The following is a 19,820-nucleotide window of genomic DNA, read 5'->3' on the forward strand; positions in this document are numbered from 1 at the left end:
TTGGATGAACTTAGGATCATTCGGGAGGCAGAGGGGGTCATAGATCGGAGTTTCAGGGAAGTAGTAACTCCAAAGATTGCAGACAGATGGGTGACAGTGAGGGGGACTGGGAGGAAGCAGCCAGTGCAGGGACCCCCTGTGGCGGTTCCCCTCAAGAACAAGTATACCGTTTTGGATACTTGTGGGGGGGACGATTTACCAGGGGTAAGTAACGGGCTCAGGCCTCTGGCACGGAGCCTGTCCCCGTTGCTCAGAAGGGAAGGGTGGAGAAGAGCAGAGCAATAGTTATTGGGGACTCGATAGTTCGGGGCACAGATAGGCGGTTTTGTGGGAACGAGAGAGACTCACGTTTGGTATGTTGCCTCCCAGGTGCAAGGGTACCTGACGTCTCTGATTGTGTTTTCCGGATCCTTAAGGGGGAGGGGGAGCAGCCCGAAGTCATGGTCCACATTGGCACCAATGACATAGGTAGGAGGAGGGCTGAGGATGTTAGGCAGGCTTTCAGGGAGCTAGGTTGGAAGCTCAGAGTTAGAACGAACAGAGTTGTTGTCTCTGGTTTGTTACCCGTGCCACGTGATAGAGAGTCGAGGAATAGGGAGAGAGAACAGTTAAATGCGTGGCTACAGGGATGGTGCAGGAGGGAGGGATTCCAGTATTTGGATAACTGGGGTTCTTTGTGGGGAAGGTGGGACCTCTATAAACAGGATGGTCTACACCTGAACCTGAGGGGCACCAGTATCCTTGGCGGGAGGTTTGCTAGTGCTCTTGGGGGGGGTGTTTTAAACTAACTCTGCAGGGGCATGGGAACCTAGACTGTAGCTTTAGGGTGCAGGACCTGGAGTGGAGGGAGGTTAGGAACATGGCATCAATCTCAAAGGAAGGTGCCTGTAAACAGGAAAGTGGCTTGAAGTGTGTATACTTCCAGGCAAGAAGTATACAAAATAAGGTAGAAGAACTTGCAGCATGGGTTAGTACCTGGGACTTCGATGTTGTGGCTATTACGGAGACACGGGTAGAACAGGGACAGGATTGGCTGTTGCAGGTTCCAGGGTTTAAATGTTTTAGTAGGGTCAGAGGTGGGGGTAAAAGAGGGGGAGGTGTGGCATTGCTTGTCAAAGATCGTATTACAGCGGTGGAAAGGACGATGGATGAAGACTCGCCATCTGAGGTAGTTTGGGCTGAGGTTAGGAATAGGAAAGGTGAGGACACCCTGTTAGGAGTTTTTTACAGGCCTCCTAATAGTCCTAGAAACGTAGAAGAAAGGATTGCGAGGATGATTCAGGAGAAGAGTGAAAGTAATAGGGTGGTTGTTATGGGGGACTCCTGATATTGATTGGGAAAGCTGTAGCTCTAGTTCGTTAGATGGGTCGGTGTTTGTCCAATGTGTGCAAGAGGGTTTCCTGACACAATATGTAGATAGGCCAACAAGAGGTGAGGCCATACTGGATTTGGTTCTGGGTAACGAACCAGGCCAGGTGTTAGAATTAGAGGTAGGTGAGCACTTTGGGGACAGTGACCACAATTCGGTGACTTTTACTCTAGTGATGGAGAGGGATAAGTGTGCACTGCAGGGCAAGAGTTATAGCTGGGGGCAGGGAAATTATGATGCGGTGAGGCATGACTTAGGATGCGTGGCTTGGAAAAGTAGGCTTCAAGGCAAGGGCGCAATTGATATGTGGAGCTTGTTCAAGGAGCAACAATTGAGTGTCCTTGATAAGTATGTACCCGTCAGGCAGGGAGGAAAGGGTCTTGTGAGGGATTCGTGGTTTAATAAGGAATTGGAATCCCTTGTTAAATGGAAGAGGGCGGCCTATGTAAAGATGAGGTGTGAAGGTTCAATTGGGGCGATTGAGAGTTATAAGGTAGCCAGGAAGGACCTGAAGAGAGAGCTAAGAGCAGCAAGGAGGGGACATGGAAGGTCCTTAGTTGGTAGGATTAGGGAAAACCCTAAGGCTTTCTATAGGTATGTCAGGAATAAAAGAATGACTAGGGTAGGAATAGGTTCAGTCAAGGATAGTAGTGGGAAGTTGCGTGTGGAGGCTGAAGAGATTGGGGAGACACTGAATGAATACTTTTCGTCAGTATTCACTCAGGAACAGGACATTGTTGCCGATGTGAATACTGAGGCACAATTAAGTAGAATGAATGGCTTTGAGGTATGTAGGGAGGAGGTGTTGGAAATTCTGGAAAGGGTGAAAATAGATAAGTCCCCTGGGCCAGATGGCATTTATCCTAGGATTTTCTGGGAAGCAAGGGAGGAGATTGTAGAGCCATTGGCCTTGATTTTTATGTCCTCGTTGTCTATAGGAGTAGTGCCAGAAGACTGGAGGCTAGCAAATGTGGTTCCCTTGTTCAAGAAGGGGAGTAGGGATAACCCTAGTAACTATAGGCCGGTGAGTCTCACTTCTGTTGTGGGCAAAGTCTTAGAGAGAATTATAAGGGATAGGATTTATGAACATCTGGATAGGAATAATGTGATCAAGGATAGTCAGCATGGTTTTGTGAAGGGCAGGTCGTGCCTCACAAACCTTATTGAATTCTTTGAGAAGGTGACGAAGGAGGTGGATGAGGGGAAAGCGGTAGATGTGGTGTATATGGATTTTAGTAAGGCGTTTGATAAGGTTCACCATGGTAGACTACTGCAAAACATACGGAGGTATGGCATTGAGGGTGAGTTGGAGGTTTGGATTAGGAATTGGCTGGCTGGAAGAAGACAGAGGGTAGTAGTTGATGGTAAAGGTTCATCTTGGAGTGCCGTTACTAGCGGTGTTCCACAAGGATCTGTTTTGGGACCATTGCTGTTTGTCATTTTTATAAATGACCTGGAGGAGGGGCTAGAAGGTTGGGTGAGCAAGTTTGCGGATGATACAAAAGTCGGAGGAGTTGTAGACAGTGAGGAAGGATATGGCAGGTTACAGCGGGATATAGATAAGCTGCAGAACTGGGCAGAAAGGTGGCAAATGGAGCTCAATGTAGCTAAGTGTGAGATGATTCACTTTGGTAAGAGTAACAAAAAGATGGGGTACTGGGCTAATGGTCGGATACTTGGTAGTGTGGATGAGCAGAGGGATCTTGGTGCCCATGTACACAGATCTTTGAAAGTTGCCACCCAGGTAAATAGTGCGGTGAAGAAGGCATATGGCGTACTGGCTTTGATTGGTAGAGGAATTGAGTTCCGGAGTACTGAGGTCATGTTGCAGTTGTATAAGACTCTGGTGCAGCCACATCTGGAGTATTGTGTGCAGTTTTGGTCGCCATACTATAGGAAGGATGTGGAGGCACTGGAACGGGTGCAGAGGAGGTTTACCAGGATGTTGCCTGGTATGGTAGGAAGATTGTGTGAGGAAAGGCTGAGGCACTTGGGGTTGTTTTCATTGGAGAAAAGAAGGTTTAGGGGTGACTTGATAGAGGTGTACAAGATGATTAGGGGTTTAGATAGGGTTGACCGTGAGAACCTTTTTCCATGTATGGAGTCAGCTATTACAAGGGGGCATAGCTTTAAATTAAGGGGTGGTAGGTATAGGACAGATGTTAGGGGTAGGTTCTTTACTCAGCGAGTCGTGAGTTCATGGAATGCCCTGCCAGTAGCAGTGGTGGACTCTGCCTCTTTATGGGCATTGGATAGGCATATGGAGGATAGTGGGCTAGTGTAGGTTAGGTGGGCTTGGATCGGCGCAACATCGAGGGCCAAAGGGCCTGTACTGCACTGTATTCTTCTATGTTCTATATTGTTATGTGAGGAGTCTTGACATGAAGATGATGTGTGTGTGTGTGTGTGTGTGTGTGTTTGTGTGTGTGAGGGAGAGAGAGAGAGAGAGAGAGAGAGACTGAGATAGAGACAGAGAGCATGTGCGTTTGTGTGACACAGAGAGCCTGTTTGAGTGTGTGTGTTTGTGTGTGTAGTGAGTGAGTGAGATTGGGATAAAGGCTGTGTAGAACTCCAAATCAGTCATATTTTTCAGACATTTCAAAGGGCCAACAGCAGGTGGTACAGCCACAATGTGACTCTGATATAATTTGAAAGAAGGATTTGCTGTACGCTGACAGATTCCATCCTTCCTGGGCTTCATTCTCTCGAGCATTCCTTTATTGGCTGTACCTGACAGCGGAACCTTCCCTTACTGAGATGGGTCATGGAAGTTGCTGGGAAGGGAACATCATTGTCTGGGATGGAACCATGGAACATCACTGTCACAATAGACAATAGACAATAGACAATAGGTGCAGGAGCAGGCCATTCAGCCCTTCGAGTCACGTCCTCACCACCACAGAATTCAAGGTCGCCATTGTCCTTCCTAACTCACCAACAATGGAGACCCGGAGGTGGTCAATCAGTGACCACGTCAGCAGTTCTTTGAGGGTGCTGTACCTCAGTGTTTGACCAGGTACTTTCCCTCTGATTCATCATCGCTGTCCCAGTACTGGAGCAGAAAGCCCACCGAGCGACCAACCAAAGATCCGAGGGACCTAAGACCCAGTGAGCTGCCTGTTACTATGCCTGCCACTCTACTTCAGTCAAAAACTAGAAGAATATGCCCTTAGTATTTTGAACAGAAACAATTTTTTCACAGTAAGATCTAAAAAATACTGGATTGAGGTGAATACTGAGAGGTTTTTTTTCGCTTTTGTTTGATTTTTTTAATTCTTCAGATTAAAGGGATCAAAGGGCATGGGGGAGGAAGTGGGAGCAGCGGACTGAGTTGGATGGTCGGCCGGTATCATATTGAATGGTGGAGCAGGCTTGAAGGGCTGAATGGCCTACTCCTGCTCCTCTTCTAATGTTCTAATGAATAAATCTAAAATTGAAAGCTAGAGTCTGTGATGGTGAGCATATAACCATCATCCATCTATCATTCATAAAAAGATGGTCTACCAATGCGCTTCCGGGAAGGAAATCTGCCATCATACCAGGGCTGGCCAAGCAAGAAACTGAGTCCAAGGGCAATGAGGGAATGGGCAATGGATGCTGGCATTGCCAGTGACGCCCCTATCCCATGTAAGAATAGAGAAAAGGAAATCTAGAATCTTCAGAATATTCCATCAACTTAGCAATAGGGTGTGCAGAGAGGCAGGAGCAGAGGAAGGCCATTCAGCCCCTCGACGCTGCTCCAGTGGGATGAAGATTCTCCTTCACACTGTCTCTCAGGTAGCAGGAGGTGCTGGTTACCTGTCACTGAGCTGTCCAAGTTGTCGAGGCTGGAACCCGGAGTGTGTGCGATACCCCGCAGAGGCCTGGCCAGCTCCAACGCTTCTTCCTCGTCCTCATCATCCTCATCCTCATCCGGGAGGTCCGTCTCCATATCAGAAATTAACGTCCCAGAGATGTAGCCCAGGGGGAGTGCTGGGGCCTGAGGGGGGAGAGAGCTGCCCTGCATTTGCCTGCATTAGGAAAGAGCACAAGAGACATTTTTAAGGACGAGTACATTATCTTTACACAGACTCCAATACACCCTCAGACGCAGTTTGTGGTAAACTCTAGCTTTACTCTAATGATGTAGTCTCATGTTTGGAAGTGTCATTTCTCAAGGCTGGAGCTGGATAGTTAGATGTTTAAACATCTGTCTGGATGTTTCCAAACTAGACATCAATGTCTTCTCTGTCTCCATCCCTTACCTCTGTCAATCAAAGACATCACCCACACTGGCTCCAGAATTCAATATGATCATAGTAGATCTTCCAACTCAGTCCCCTATTCCCCCTTGCTCCCCATACCCTTTGATGCCTTTAGCCTGAAGAATTATATCTAACTCCCAAAAAAATTCATTGTTTTGACCTCAACTCCATTCCAGGACAGTGATTCCCTTAGGCTCACTACGCTCTGGGAGCAGAAATGTCTCCCATTTCAGTTCAATTGGCCGAAGCCATTTCCTGAAACTGTGACCCCAGGTTAGCGTCATAGAGTCATAGAGATGAATAGTATGGAAATAGACCCTTTGGTCCAACTCGTCCATGCTGACCAGATATCCCAAACCAATCTAGTCTCACCTGCCAGCACCTGGCCCATATCCCTCCAAACCCTTCCTATTCATATCTCCATCCAGATGCCTTTTAAATGTTGCAATTGTACCAGCCTCCACCACATAGAACATAGAAGAATACAGGGCAGTACAGGCCCTTTGGCCCTCGATGTTGCGCCGATCCAAGCCCACCTAACCTACACTAGCCCACTATCCTCCATATGCCTATCCAATGCCCGCTTAAATGCCCATAATGAGGGAGAGTCCACCACTGCTACTGGCAAGGCATTCCATGAACTCACGACTCGCTGAGTAAAGAACCGACCCCTAACATCTGTCCTATACCTACCCCCTTAATTTAAAGCTATGCCCCCTTGTAATAGCTGACTCCATACGTGGAAAAAGATTCTCACTGTCGACCCTATCTAAACCCCTAATCATCTTGTACACCTTTATCAAGTCACCCCTAACCCTTCTTTTGTCCAATGAAAACAACCCCAAGTGCCTCAGCCTTTCCTCATACGATCTTCCTACCATACCAGGCAACATCCTGGTAAACCTCCTCCCGTTCCAGTGTCTCCACATCCTTCCTATAGTATGGCGACCAAAACTGCACACAATACTCCAGATGTGGCCGCACCAGAGTCTTATACAACTGCAACATGACCTCAGGACTCCGGAACTCAATTCCTCTACCAATCAAAGGCAGTACGCCATATGCCTTCTTCACCGCACTATTTACCTGGGTGGCAACTTTCAAAGATCTGTGTACATGGACACCAAGATCCCTCTGCTCATCCACATTACCAAGTATCCGACCATTAGCCCAGTACCCCATCTTTTTGTTACTCTTACCAAAGTGAATCACCTCACACTTAGCTACATTGAGCTCCATTTGCCACCTTTCTGCCCAGTTCTGCAGCTTATCTATATCCCGCTGTAACCTGCCACATCCTTCCTCACTGTCTACAACTCCTCCGACTTTTGTATCATCCGCAAACTTGCTCACCCAACATTCTAACCCCTCCTCCGGGTCATTTATAAAAATGACAAACAGCAATGGTCCCAAAACAGATCCTTGCGGAACACCGCTAGTGACGGCCCTCCAAGATGAACCTTTGCCATCAACTACTACCCTCTGTCTTCTTCCAGCCAGCCAACTCCTAATCCAAACCTCCAACTCACCCTCAATGCCATACCTCCGTATGTTTTGCAGTAGTCTACCATGGTGAACCTTATCAAACGCCTTACTAAAATCCATATATACCACATCTACTGCTTTCCCCTCATCCACCTCCTTAGTCACCTTCTCAAAGAATTCAATAAGGTTTGTGAGGCACGACCTGCCCTTCACAAAACCATGCTGACTATCCTTGATCACATTATTCCTATCCAGATGTTCATAAATCCTATCCCTTACAATTCTCTCTAAGCCTTTGCCCACAACAGAAGTGAGACTCACCGGCCTATAGTTACTAGGGTTATCCCTACTCCCCTTCTTGAACAAGGGAACCACATTTGCTCGTCTCCAATCTTCTGGCACTACTCCTGTAGACAACGAGGACATAAAAATCAAGGCCAACGGCTCTGCAATCTCCTCCCTTGCTTCCCAGAGAATCCTAGGATAAATGCCATCTGGCCCAGGGGACTTATCTATTTTCACTCTTTCCAGAATTTCCAACACCTCTTCTCTACATACCTCAAAGCCATCCATTCTACTTAATTGTGACTCAGTATTCACATCGACAACAATGTCCTGTTCCTGAGTGAATACTGACGAAAAGTATTCATTCAGTGTCTCCCCAATCTCTTCAGCCTCTACACGCAACTTCCCACTACTATCCTTGACTGGACCTATTCCTACCCTAGTCATTCTTTTATTCCTGACATACCTATAGAAAGCCTTAGGGTTTTCCCTAATCCTACCAACTAAGGACCTTTCATGTCCCCTCCTTGCTGCTCTTAGCTCTCTCTTCAGGTCCTTCCTGGCTACCTTATAACTCTCAATCGCCCCAATTGAACCTTCACGTCTCATCTTTACATAGGCCGCCCTCTTCCATTTAACAAGGGATTCCAATTCCTTATTAAACCACGGCTCCCTTATACGACCGTTTCCTCCCTGTCTCACTTCCCCTGGCAGCTCATTCCATACATGTACCACCCTCTGCGTGAAAAAGTTGCCCCTTAGGTCTCTTTCCCTTCTCACCCTAAGCCTATGCCCTCTAGTTCTGGACTCCCTGACCCCAGGGAAAAGACTTTGCCTATTTACCCTATCCATGCCCCTCATAATTTTATAAACCTCTATAAGGTCACCCCTCAGCCTCCGATGCTCCAGGAAAACAGCCCCAGCCTGTTCAGCCTCTCACTGTCGCTCAAATCCTCCAATCCTGGTAATATCCTTGTAAATCTTTTCTGAACCCTTTTAAATTTCACAACATCTTTCCAATAGGAAGGAGACCAGAATTGCACACAATATTCCATCAGTGGTCTAACCAATGTCCTGTACAGCCGTAACATGACCTTCCAACTCCTGTACTCAATACTCTGACCAATAAAGGGAAGCATACCAAACGCCTTCTTCACTATCCTATCTACCTGCGACTCCACTTTCAAGGAGCTATGAACCTGCACTCCAAGGTCTCTCTGTTCAGCAACACTCCGGAGGACCTTACCATTAAGTGCAAAAGTCCTGCTAATATTTGCTTTCCCAAAATGCAGCACCTCATATTTATCTGAATTAAACTCCATCTGCCACTCCTCAGCCCATTGGCCCATCTGGTCCAGATCCTGTTGTAATCTGAGGCAACCTTCTTCACTGTTCACTACACCTCCAATTTTGGTGTCATCTGCAAACTTCGTAACTCTGCCTCCTATGTTCACATCCAAATCATTTATATAAATGATGAAAAGTAGAGGGCCCAGCACCGATCCTTGTGGCATTCCACTGGTCACAGGCCTCCAGTCTGAAAAACAACCCTCTTCCACCATCCTCTGTCTTCTAACTTCGAGCCTGTTCTGGCTAGTCCTTCCTGTATTCCATGAGATCTAATCTTGTTAACCAGTCTAACATGGGGAACTTTGTCGAATGCCTTACTGAAGTCCATATAGATCATATCTACTGCTCTGCCCTCATCAATCCTCTTTGTTACTTCTTCAAAAAACGCAATCAAGTTCGTGAAACATGATTTCCCACACACAAAGCCATGTTGACTATCCCTAATCAGCCCTTGCCTTTCCAAATATGTGTAAATCATGTCCCTCAGGATTCCCTCCAACAACTTGCCCACCATTGACATCAGGCTCACTGGGCTATAGTTCCCTGGCTTGTCCTTACCACCTTTCTTAAACAGTGGCACCATGTTTGCTAACCTCCAGTCTACCGGCACCTCGCCTGTGACTATCGATGAAACAAATATCTCAGCAAGGGGCCCAGCAATTACTTCCCTCGCTCCCCACAGAGTTCTAGGGAAGACCTGATCAGGGGCTGGGGATTTATCCACCTTTATGTGTTTCAAGACATCCAGCACTTCCTCCTCTGTAATATGGACATTTTTCAAGATGTCACCATCTATTTCCCTACATTCTATATCTTCCATGTCCTTCTCCACAGTAAATACTGATGCAAAATATTCATTTAGTATCTCCCCTATCTCCTGCAGCTCCACACAAAGGCCACCTTGCTGATCTTTGAGGGGTCCTATTCTCTCCCTAGTTACCCTTTTGTCCTTAATGTATTTGTAAAACCCTTTGGATTCTCCTTAACCTGATTTGTCAAAGTTATCTCATGTCCTCTTTTTGCCTTCCTGATTTCCCTCTTAAGTATACTCCTACTGCCTTTATACTCTTCTAAGGATTCACTTGATCGCTCCTGTCTATACCCGACATATGCTTCCTTCTTTTTCTTAACCAAACCCTCAATTTCTTTCGTCATCCAGCATTCCCTATACCTACCAGCCTTTCCTTTCACCCTGACAGGAATATACTGTCTCTGGACTCTCGTTATCTCATTTCTGAAGGCTGCCCATTTTCCAGCCGTCCCTTTACCTGCGAACATCTGCCCCAAATCAACTTTTGAACGTTCTTGCCTAATACCATCAAAATTAGCTTTCCTCCAATTTAGAACTTCAACTTTTAGATCTGGTCTATCCTTTTCCATCACTATTTTAAATCTAATTGAATTGTGGTCGCTGGCCGCAAAGTGCTCCCCCACTGACACCTCAGTCACCTGCCCTGCCTTATTTCCCAAGAGTAGGTCAAGTTTTGCACCTTCTCTCGTAGGTACATCCACATACTGAATCAGAAAATTTCCTTGTACACTCTTAACAAATTCCTCTCCATCTAAACCCTTAACACTATGACAGTCCCAATCTATGTTTGGAAAATTAAAATCCCCTCCCATAACCATCCTATTATTCTTACAGATAGCTGAGATCTCCTTACAAATTTGTTTCTCAATTTCCCTCTGACTGTTAGGGGGTCTACAAAACAATCCCAATAAGGTGATCATAACTTTCTGATTTCTCAGTTCCACCCAAATAACTTCCCTGGATGTATTTCCAGGAATATCCTCCCTCAATACATCTATAATGTTATCCCTTATCAAAAACACCACTCCCCCTCCTCTCTTGCCTCACTTTCTATTCTTTCTATAGTATTTGTATCCTGCAACATTAAGCTGCCAGTTCTGTCTATCCCTGAGCCATGTTTCTGTAATTGTTATGATATCCCAGTCCCATGTTCCGAACTATGCTGTGCGATCATCTGCCTTCCCTGTTAGGCCTCTTGCATTGAAAGAAATGCAGTTTAATTTATCAGTCCTACCTTGTTCTCTGCTTTATCCCTGCCTGCCCTGACTGTTTGACTCACTTCTGTTCTCAACTGTGCCAGTGTAGTATTGATCTCTTTCCTCACTGTTTCCCTGGATCCAACCCCCGCCACTTTTCTAGTTTAATTCCTCCTGAGCAGCTCTAGCAAATTTACCTGCCCTTCATAAAGCCATGGTCTGTATTCCCAGGATTATCCCTATCCCCTTTCTTGAACAAGGGAATAACATTTGCCACCCTCCAATTATCTGGCACTACTCCAGCAGACAGTGAGAATGCATGATCATCACCAAAGGTACAACAGTCTCTTCCCTCGCTTCCTGCAACAACCTTGGGTATATCCCGTCTGGCCCAGGGGACTTGTCTATCCTCCATGATTTTCAAAATTTTTAGCCCATCCTCCTTCTTAACATCAACCTGTCCGAGCATATCAGCCTGTTTCACGCTGTCCTCACAAACAACAAGGTCCCTCTCACTAGTGAATACTGAAGCAAAATATTCATTAAGGACCTCCCTTACCTACTCAAACTCCAGATACAAGTTCCCTTCCCTATCCCTGATCAGCCCTATCCTCACTCTGGCCATCCTCTCATTCCTCACATAAGTGTGGAATGCCTTCGGGTTTTCCTTAATGCTACCCGCTATAACTTTTTAATGCCCCCTTCTAGCTCTCCTAAGTTCATTCTTCAGTTCCTTCCTGGCTACCTTGTAACCCTCTCAAGCCCTGTCTGATCCTTGCCTCCTCAAATCTTAAGTAAGTTTCCTTCATCCTCTTGACTAGATATTCTACATCCCTTGTCACCCAAGGTTCCTTCACCCTACCAGCCCTTCCTTGCCTCAGTGGGACAAACCTGTCCAGCACAATCAGCAAGTGCTTCATAAACAATCTCCACATTTCTGTCATGCATTTCCCTGAAAACATCTGTTCCCAATTTATGCTCCAGAGTTCCTGCCTAATAGCATTGTAATTTCCCCTCCCCCAACTAAATACATTCCCATACCATCTGCTCCTATCCCTCTCTATGGCTATCATAGAGGTCAGGGAGTTGTGGTCACTATCACCGAAATGTTCTCCCGCTCAGAAACCCAACACCTGACCTGGTTTGCTGTCAAGCACCAAATCCAATGTGGCCTTCCCTCCAGTTGGCCTATCTACAATCTGCGACACACCCATCCACACTATTTGCACTAAGAAAACTCCAATCAACATTAGGGAAGTTGAAGTCACCCATGACAACAACCCTGTTACTTCTCCACCTTTCCGAAATCTGCCTCCCAATCTGTTCCTCCGTGTCTCTGTTGCTACTGGGGGTGGTTTCCAGAAAACTCCCAACTGCTCCTTTCCTGTTTCTGACTTCCACTTAGGGGCGTTGCCTCTTGGCAGAGATAGTAGCAGTCTTGTAAAAATATGAGTAGGATACAGCAAACTGAGATGAAGTGGCACAGAAAGTAGAGATTGTGTTGAAAATAGCCATCACAAAACATTTATATCTGTTAGATATAATGGGGTACTGCATTCTAAATTATTGAGGTGTAACTTGGAGACAGGAAGTTCCTGGGCTACAGACAGGTTCTGCTATGTAGTCTATTCAGTTTGTACACAAGTTGGAACACAATATAAAGGAGCTGTTCGTAAGTACGGGAAATGTTCATATGTTAGGTCTTTACAACTCTGAATTGAGTATCTTGGCACGAGCGTTCATAATCTGACATTCGTAAGTCAGGGACCACCTGTAAGTAGCCCACAGATTATGTAAATTCAGAGGCCCTTTCGTAGGAGAAATCTTGATACTACAGCAAAGTGAAAGAATATAGTCGTTACAGTAAATGTTTGCAGGGCCGTGTGGAAATGTCAGGGCTGACTGGGTGCCTTTTGCATCAGCAAGATGGGCCAATTGGCCTTTCTCTGTGCTGTATGATAATATGATAATTGTTTTCTCTGTGAGGAATGGAAGCCCAAAAAGTAAGTCATTAATGGGCCCGGTGGTTTAAAAAGCCTCACTTGACATACACAGGCCATTGATTAGTAACAACATTGGTTCTCATTCACAAGCAGTAATTTGGTTTTCAGGTTACTGCTAATAAAATTTAATCTGTGCAAACGCAAGGTTACAGTGCGCAAAAAAGAAATAATTGCAGGCAAGGTAATGCTGGGTAATCAGAATTACCAACTTAATGGTCTGCATTAGTGAATTAAAGTCTGTAAAACTGAGATCTCAGCCTTAGATAACCACATTCTCATGTGCTCGCTGGGTTCTGGCAGTCAATAAAACTTCGCTGTGCTGTGCTAATCATTTTAAGTTACTTAGTATTCTGTTTCGGAGAAAAGTTGGGGAGTTTTCCTTTGGTGGGCTGGGCCAGTATTTGTCTGTCAGCATAAACTCTGACATGGAGTCGTTAGCCTGAATGGCCTTTGCTGGGTATATTTGCAGGAATGGGAATTGGAGCCACTGCGTCCACTTAAAAGGTTTGCATTGCATTATGCATATTAATACACTTTGAAGAAACCATCTTTGTTGTAAGCTCAAGCCACTTACAGTACCTGTGTTTTTTATGAAGTATACTGTTTAAATGTTCACCTCATGTTTTCAAACTGTTGAGTTTAAAATTATAATATTGACATAAAACACAACGTCATGACCCAGATGGACAGCAAATGTTAACTGAGCATGGTTGCAAACAGAAGGCGATTCTTCTGTTAGACTGGCAATAGTAAACTCAGGAGAACCGTAAACTTGGGGAACAGAGTGTGGAACTCCAAAAGGACATTGACAAGTTGGTGCAGTGGGCAGGTACATGGCAGGGGAGGTTTAATGCAGTAAAGTGTGCAGTGATGCATTTTGCTCAGAAGAACATTAACAGACAACATAGAGTAGGAGGGACAATTTGAAAGAGGGTGCAGGAGCAGAGGGACCTGGGTGTAAAAACCAAAAGAATTGTGGATGCTGGAAATTATAAAAACATTAAAAGAAATTGCTGGGAAAGCTCTGCCAGCAACTCTGGAGAGAAATCAGAGTTAACATTTCAGGTCCGGTGAGAGTTGGGTGTCTATGTGCACAGATCACTGAAGGTGGCCGGATGGGTAGAGAGTGCACACAGTGTTCTCAGCTTTATTAATAGGGGCACAGAGCACGAGAGTAAGGAGGTGATGCTGAACTTGTACAAGACACCTGTTAGACCTCAGCTGGAGTACTGTGTACAGCTGTGGGTGCCACATTATAGGAAAGGTAGGAATACATCAGCGAGAGCAATTTACAGGAACGGTTCAAGGAATGAGAACCTTACAGCTCTGACGATAGATTGAGGAAGTTGGGATTGTTCTCCTCGGAGAGAGGGAGGCTGGGAGGACGTTTGGTAAAGGTTTTCAAAACCATGAGCAGGCTGGACAGAGTTGCTGGGAGACACTGTTCGTGCTCGTAAAAGGAACAAGAACGAGAGGACAGAGATTAAAGCGATGGACAAACGAAACAAGGGTGATGTGAGAGAAAACTTTTTTTCACGCAGCAACTAGTTAGGATTTGGAGTGTTTGGAAATGTGGTGGAGGCAGGATCAGTTGAGGCTTTCAAGAGAGGCATTGGATGGTTATTTGGAGAGAAATGGTGTGCAGGGAGATGGAGAAATGACAGGAGATTGGCATGAAGTAACAGAACCGGTGCAGGCACAATGGGCTGAACAGCCTACTTCTTTGCTGTAACAATTCTGCTGGCCCTTTGAAGGGTCTTGAGGGCAATGCCCACTGAAGGAACGTGCTCTCCGGAACATTCTGAGCTCACCATGCTTGCCGTGAGATGTCAAAGTGGTAGGCCCGGCTAATCTCATCGAGATGGGCTTGTAGCATCGGCTGCATCTCCTCACGGGGTGAAGGGGTAAGGGTGGCCGTCGACTGTTGGCCAAAGGAGATGGCAGGTGAGGAGGCGATCCCGCGGACTGGCGGCGTTGGCACACGGTCTTCCTCTTCCTCTAGCTCGTCCTCCATGCCCTGGTGCAGGTAACTCTTCACAGGGGGCGGGGCGCACCAGCCATCACTGTCATAGCTAAGGGTGGGGTGTCAGAGAAACACAACGGTCAGTCAGCACCGAGACTGGACTACTACAACAACAACAACAACAACAACAACCTGCCTTATATGGCAGTCAAAATCCCTCCTCCTCTTCCCAAAATAATTCATAGGAGCTGAGATGTCACCTTTTTTTAAAATAAAAACTTAAGTTATCTCGAGAATGGCCCACTGTCAAGGAAAGGCTGCCAGCATTCTCAAAGATCCATCCCACCCTGGCAATGTTTTTCTACAACCTCTACCATCGGGGGGGAAGGTACAGAAGCCAGAACACATGCATCAGCCGGTTTCGTAACAGCTTCTGCCCTACTGTTGTTAGAATACTGAATGGCCTCACAAACTCTTAACATTCGCCTGTTACCTGTGTTTTTGTTTTTGCCGCTGTTTACCTATTATTTACTTATCTATGTTACTGAACTCTGTGATCCGTCTGAATTGCTCACAAGACAAAGCTTTTCACTGTGCCTCGGTACACATGACAACAAATTCAATTCAAATTCAATGTGACTGGAAAGTAGTTCTGGGTTTCACATATTAATGAATCGAAACCTGCAACCCATTCTAAAAGATGAAAGACTTAACAGCAATCTAGGTTTGTTCAATATGTTATTTCAGTTGCATGACACTGAGACCTTTTGCTATAAATTCTGTGTCCCATGATCCTGCTCCACAGCTACCTGATGAAGGATCAGTACTCTGAAAGTTAGAGCTTCCAAATAAACCTGATGAATATGACCTGGTGGTTGTGTGATTTTAAAATTAATTCACAGGAGAGTAGTTTGAGACTGCCATGATCAGACATGAGGACAGGTGATTGAAAGCTTAGACAAGAGGAAGTGCCTTTAAGGCTTTGCAAGACCAGAAGAAACAGCAGCAGGGACACAGCATTCAGCCCATTGAGACTGCTCGAACATGCCACATGATCATTGGTTGAACTTGAGTTTAAACCCTTTCCCCTCCTCACATCCCCCTTCATTTCCCCAAGACGGGTCAGTAATCACAGCTTTAACTATACTCAATGACAGGGCAGTCACAACTCTCTGGGGAGCGTGGAGAATTCCAAAGATCCACATCTCTCTGAGTGAAGTGACTTGTTTCACTCCAGTCCCAAAAGATTGGCTCCTTATCTGGAGACTGTGTCCTTGGGTTCAATCCCCTGGTCAACAGAAACAATCTTCTGTCCTCTCAAACCCCCGTGTGCCTTTAAATATGATTGCCTCTCATTTGTCGAAACTCCTGAGAATCTCCTCCCAATCTACTCAGCATCTTATCATAGAACATGGAGAACAACTTAATGAACACTCGCTGCACTGCACCAAGGCAAGATATCTATCCATTACTTGTTTTAAAACCTGTTTTCTTGAGAAATTGGAACACCTGTACACTCAGATTCTTCAGTCAGACTCCATCTGGTCCTGACTTTCCCAAGAACAACAGAGAAACATAGAAACTAGGAGCAGGTCATTCAATGGCTAAGGTTGGCTGATTGTCCAACTCAGTCCCCTGCTCTTGCTTTTTCCCCCATACCCTTTGACCCCTTTAGCCCTAATAGGACTGTTTTCACTGGAGCTCAGGAGGTTGAGAGGCAACCTGATCGAAGTTTATAAAATAATGAGAGATACAGATAGCTTATGCCTGAAACATCGACTCTCCTGCTCTTCGGATGCTGCTTGACCTGCTGTGCTTTCCCAGCACCACACTTTTCAACTCTGTGGGTGAAGACATTTCTCCGCACCTCAGTCCGAAATGGTCTACCTCATATCCTTAGACTGTGACCCTTTGACTTCGATAAAACCTTCTCTTTGCCCTTCCAAAATTTTAGCACGGCTGACTTTGCCTGCTGTTGAAATTAATTTTACCCACTCTGTAGGTGTGATACTATATTCCAAGCATTTGGTGTCTGTTTTGGTTTTACAGCACCTGCAGTTACCTGTCTGTGATTTAACACTTTTGGTCTCATTGAACAATCTCCAGTGAAGTAATTAAAATTCATAATCTGGGAGAAGCCTAATGCATTAAACTGCTGAGATGGTGCTTTATCGGAATGAATCAAGGCATAACCCTGTCTCACACATCCCTAATATTAAAGAGCCTTTTGTCAGTGACCTCCTCCATTCATAGTGACCAAGGTTCAGCTCAAATACACTTTGGATAATTGATTCGTTGGAAGTGAAAACCAACAGATTCTGAGTGTTTTAATTTAATTATTGAGTGATCTCTTCGCATTATGAAGCAGGAGAACATTTGAGGCTCACTACCTCTGATCATTTAGATGCTTATCACAGCAACTTCTTTTAATAGGAAGGCAAGTTATTAAAAATTGACAGCACAGAAAAAGGCCATTTGGCCCATTATGCCTGGGTTAGCTCTTTGGCTCAGCTATTCAGTAGTTCCCTCTCCCTTTGATCTTTCCCCAGATAATAACAACAAAGCAAGAAGCACTTCAACAGTACCTACCTATCCCACAACCACAACCTCCTAGGTGCATAGAAGCAGTTGTCAGACCATACAGGAGCAAATTAGGCCATTCAGCCCATCAAGCCTGATCTGTCATTCAATTATGGCTTATATGTTTCTCAACCCCTTTCTCCCCATAACCCTGGATCCCCTTTATTAATCAAGAACCTATATATCTCTGTCTCAAATACACTCAATAACTTGGCCTCCACAGCGCTTTGTGGCAATGCATTCCACAGAGGCACCACTCTCTGACTGAAGAAATTCCTCCTCATCTCATGGTGGTACAGTGGTTAGCACTGCTGCCTCACAGCGCCATAGACCCGGGTTCAATTCCCACCTCAGGCGACCGACTGTGTGGAGTTTGCACATTCTCCTCGTGTCTGCGTGGGTTTCCTCCCACAGTCCAAAGATGTGCAGGTTAGGTGAATTGGCCGTGCTAAATTGCCCGTAGTGTTAGGTGTAGGGGAATGGGTCTGAGTGGGTTGCGCGTCGGTGTGGACTTGGGCCGAAGGGCCTGTTTCTACACTGTAAGTAATCTAATCTAAAGGGTCTTGCCTTCACCCCAAGGTTGTTCTAAAAAATGAAAAGATGCATTTTGTCAAAGTTTTACATCTTAGACTCATCAGAAGAATTTTCAAGAATACTCCTTCACATCTGAAAACAACACTTACATTGTGAGAGACTAGTGCTGATTACATGGCGTTTGGACTCTGATTGGTAGAGGTATTCTCATGCTGAATGCACCTGTGAATGGTGATTGACAGTTAACTGCCAGGCACATTGGTTCCAACTGGCATTGCCCTGAGAAATGAACTTGTAAATGGCTGTTACTTATTATATCGAGTTGAAGCAGTGCGTGCATATAGCCTTTCTATCTACAAAGATAGAATATTTATCTTGTAGGCGGCACGGTGGCACAGTGGTTAGCACTGCTGCCTCACAGCGTCAGAGACCCGGGTTCAATTCCCACCTCAGGCGACTGACTGTGTGGAGTTTGCACATTCTTCCCGTGTCTGCGTGGGTTTCCTCCGGGTGCTCCGGTTTCCTCCCACAGTCCAAAGATGTGCAGGTCAGGTGAATTGGCCATGCTAAATTGTCCGTAGTGTTAGGTAAGGGGTAAATGTAGGGGTATGGGTGGTTGGCGGGTCGGTGTGGACTTGTTGGGCCGAAGGGCCTGTTTCCACACTGTAAAATAATCTAATCTAATCTAATCTATTATGTATTATGCATAATGTATGAATATTTATAGCTTCCAGAACACACGTGTGTCCCACTATGAATCTGACTGATAATCCTAAACTGCTCCATCAGCATTAACAGGTGCACTCACAACGGCAATGACTCTACCAATCAGAATCCACTTGACAACTAATCAGCTCTCACCTTTCATGAAGTATAAAAGACGGTTTTCTCTTGTGAAGTGTCCTGATGAAAATATGATGCAAGACAAAAAGCTTTGACACAACATGTATTTTTCAGGAATAACCATGTTCTCTACTGACCAAATGACTATTTCTGTAACGTGAGTGACTGAAGTTTATCGCTGTCCTCAATATATCTTTAAAAATCCAAAAGAAACTGAGAAATGACACAAAAGGCAACTGAGGATTAGAAGTTGAATTAGGTACAGAAAGCAAAATAAAAAGAAGGAAAAGTTTAATTAGGAGAGATGGAAAAAAAAAAGTTAGAAAAAGGAGAAGTAACAGTAAAGATCTTAGGTTGTCCACAATTTGATACATCTTTAAAATCAGGCTGCATGCTTGAGACAGAGAAAAAGAACAATACAGCACAGGAACAGGCCCTTCAGCCCTCTAAGCCTGTGCTGCTACATTTTGCCCTTCCATACTAAAACTGCCTTCCCTTACAGGATCCATATCCCTCTATTCCCTTCCTATTCATGTCTTTGGCTTTGTGAATGCTGCTATCATATCTGCTTCCACCACAACCTCTGGCAATGCATTCCAGGCACTCACCACCCTTTGTGTGAAAATCCTGCCTCACACATCTCTCTTTTAAACCTCCTCCCTCTGCACCTTGAACCTGTGCCCCCTAGTAATTCATCCTCCATCCTGGGAAAACGCCTCATACTTTCCACTCTATCCATGTCATTCACAATCTTATAAACTTCTGTCAAGTTGCTTCTCAACATCCTGTGCTCCAGTGAAAACAAACCCAATCTATCCAACCTTTCTTCATAGCTAAAATCCCCATACTAGGCAACAACCTGGTAAACCTTTTCTGTACCCTCTCCAAAGCATCTGCATCTTTCTGGTAGTGTGGTGACCAGAACAGTATGCAATATTCCAGGTGTGGTCTAACTTAAGTTCTATAAAGCTGCAGCATAACTTGTCTATCCTGGTACTCAATGCCCCGTCCAATGAAGGCAAGCATGCTATAAGCCTTTTTTCTACCTTATCTATCTATGCTGCCACCTTCAGTGCTCTGTGAACCTGCACACCCAGGTTCCTCTGCATATCAATACTCCTAGGGGTTCTGCCATTCACTGTACACAGTTTCAATGG

The 19,820-nt window shown here is 45.3% G+C and overlaps 1 protein-coding gene across 6 annotated transcripts in view; it reads right to left on the reverse strand.

Moving 5' to 3' along the window:
• robo2 (roundabout, axon guidance receptor, homolog 2 (Drosophila)) overlaps positions 1-19,820 on the reverse strand; it is a 1,751,833-nt gene that overhangs the window by 40,774 nt on the left and 1,691,239 nt on the right. For all 6 annotated transcript variants that reach the window (XM_087992449.1, XM_087992448.1, XM_087992445.1 and 3 more), the window contains 2 exons: positions 14,555-14,815; positions 5,168-5,379 (listed from right to left, as the gene is read on the reverse strand). In XM_087992449.1, the coding sequence (XP_087848575.1) occupies positions 5,168-5,379; positions 14,555-14,815 (473 nt within the window). The remainder of the gene's footprint in view (positions 1-5,167; positions 5,380-14,554; positions 14,816-19,820) is intronic.

This window comes from Chiloscyllium plagiosum, unplaced genomic scaffold, assembly GCF_037043375.1.
Source record: "Chiloscyllium plagiosum isolate Xiang-an unplaced genomic scaffold, Cpla_swu_hap1 HiC_scaffold_12, whole genome shotgun sequence".
In the NCBI taxonomy this organism is placed as follows: Eukaryota; Metazoa; Chordata; class Chondrichthyes; order Orectolobiformes; family Hemiscylliidae; genus Chiloscyllium; species Chiloscyllium plagiosum.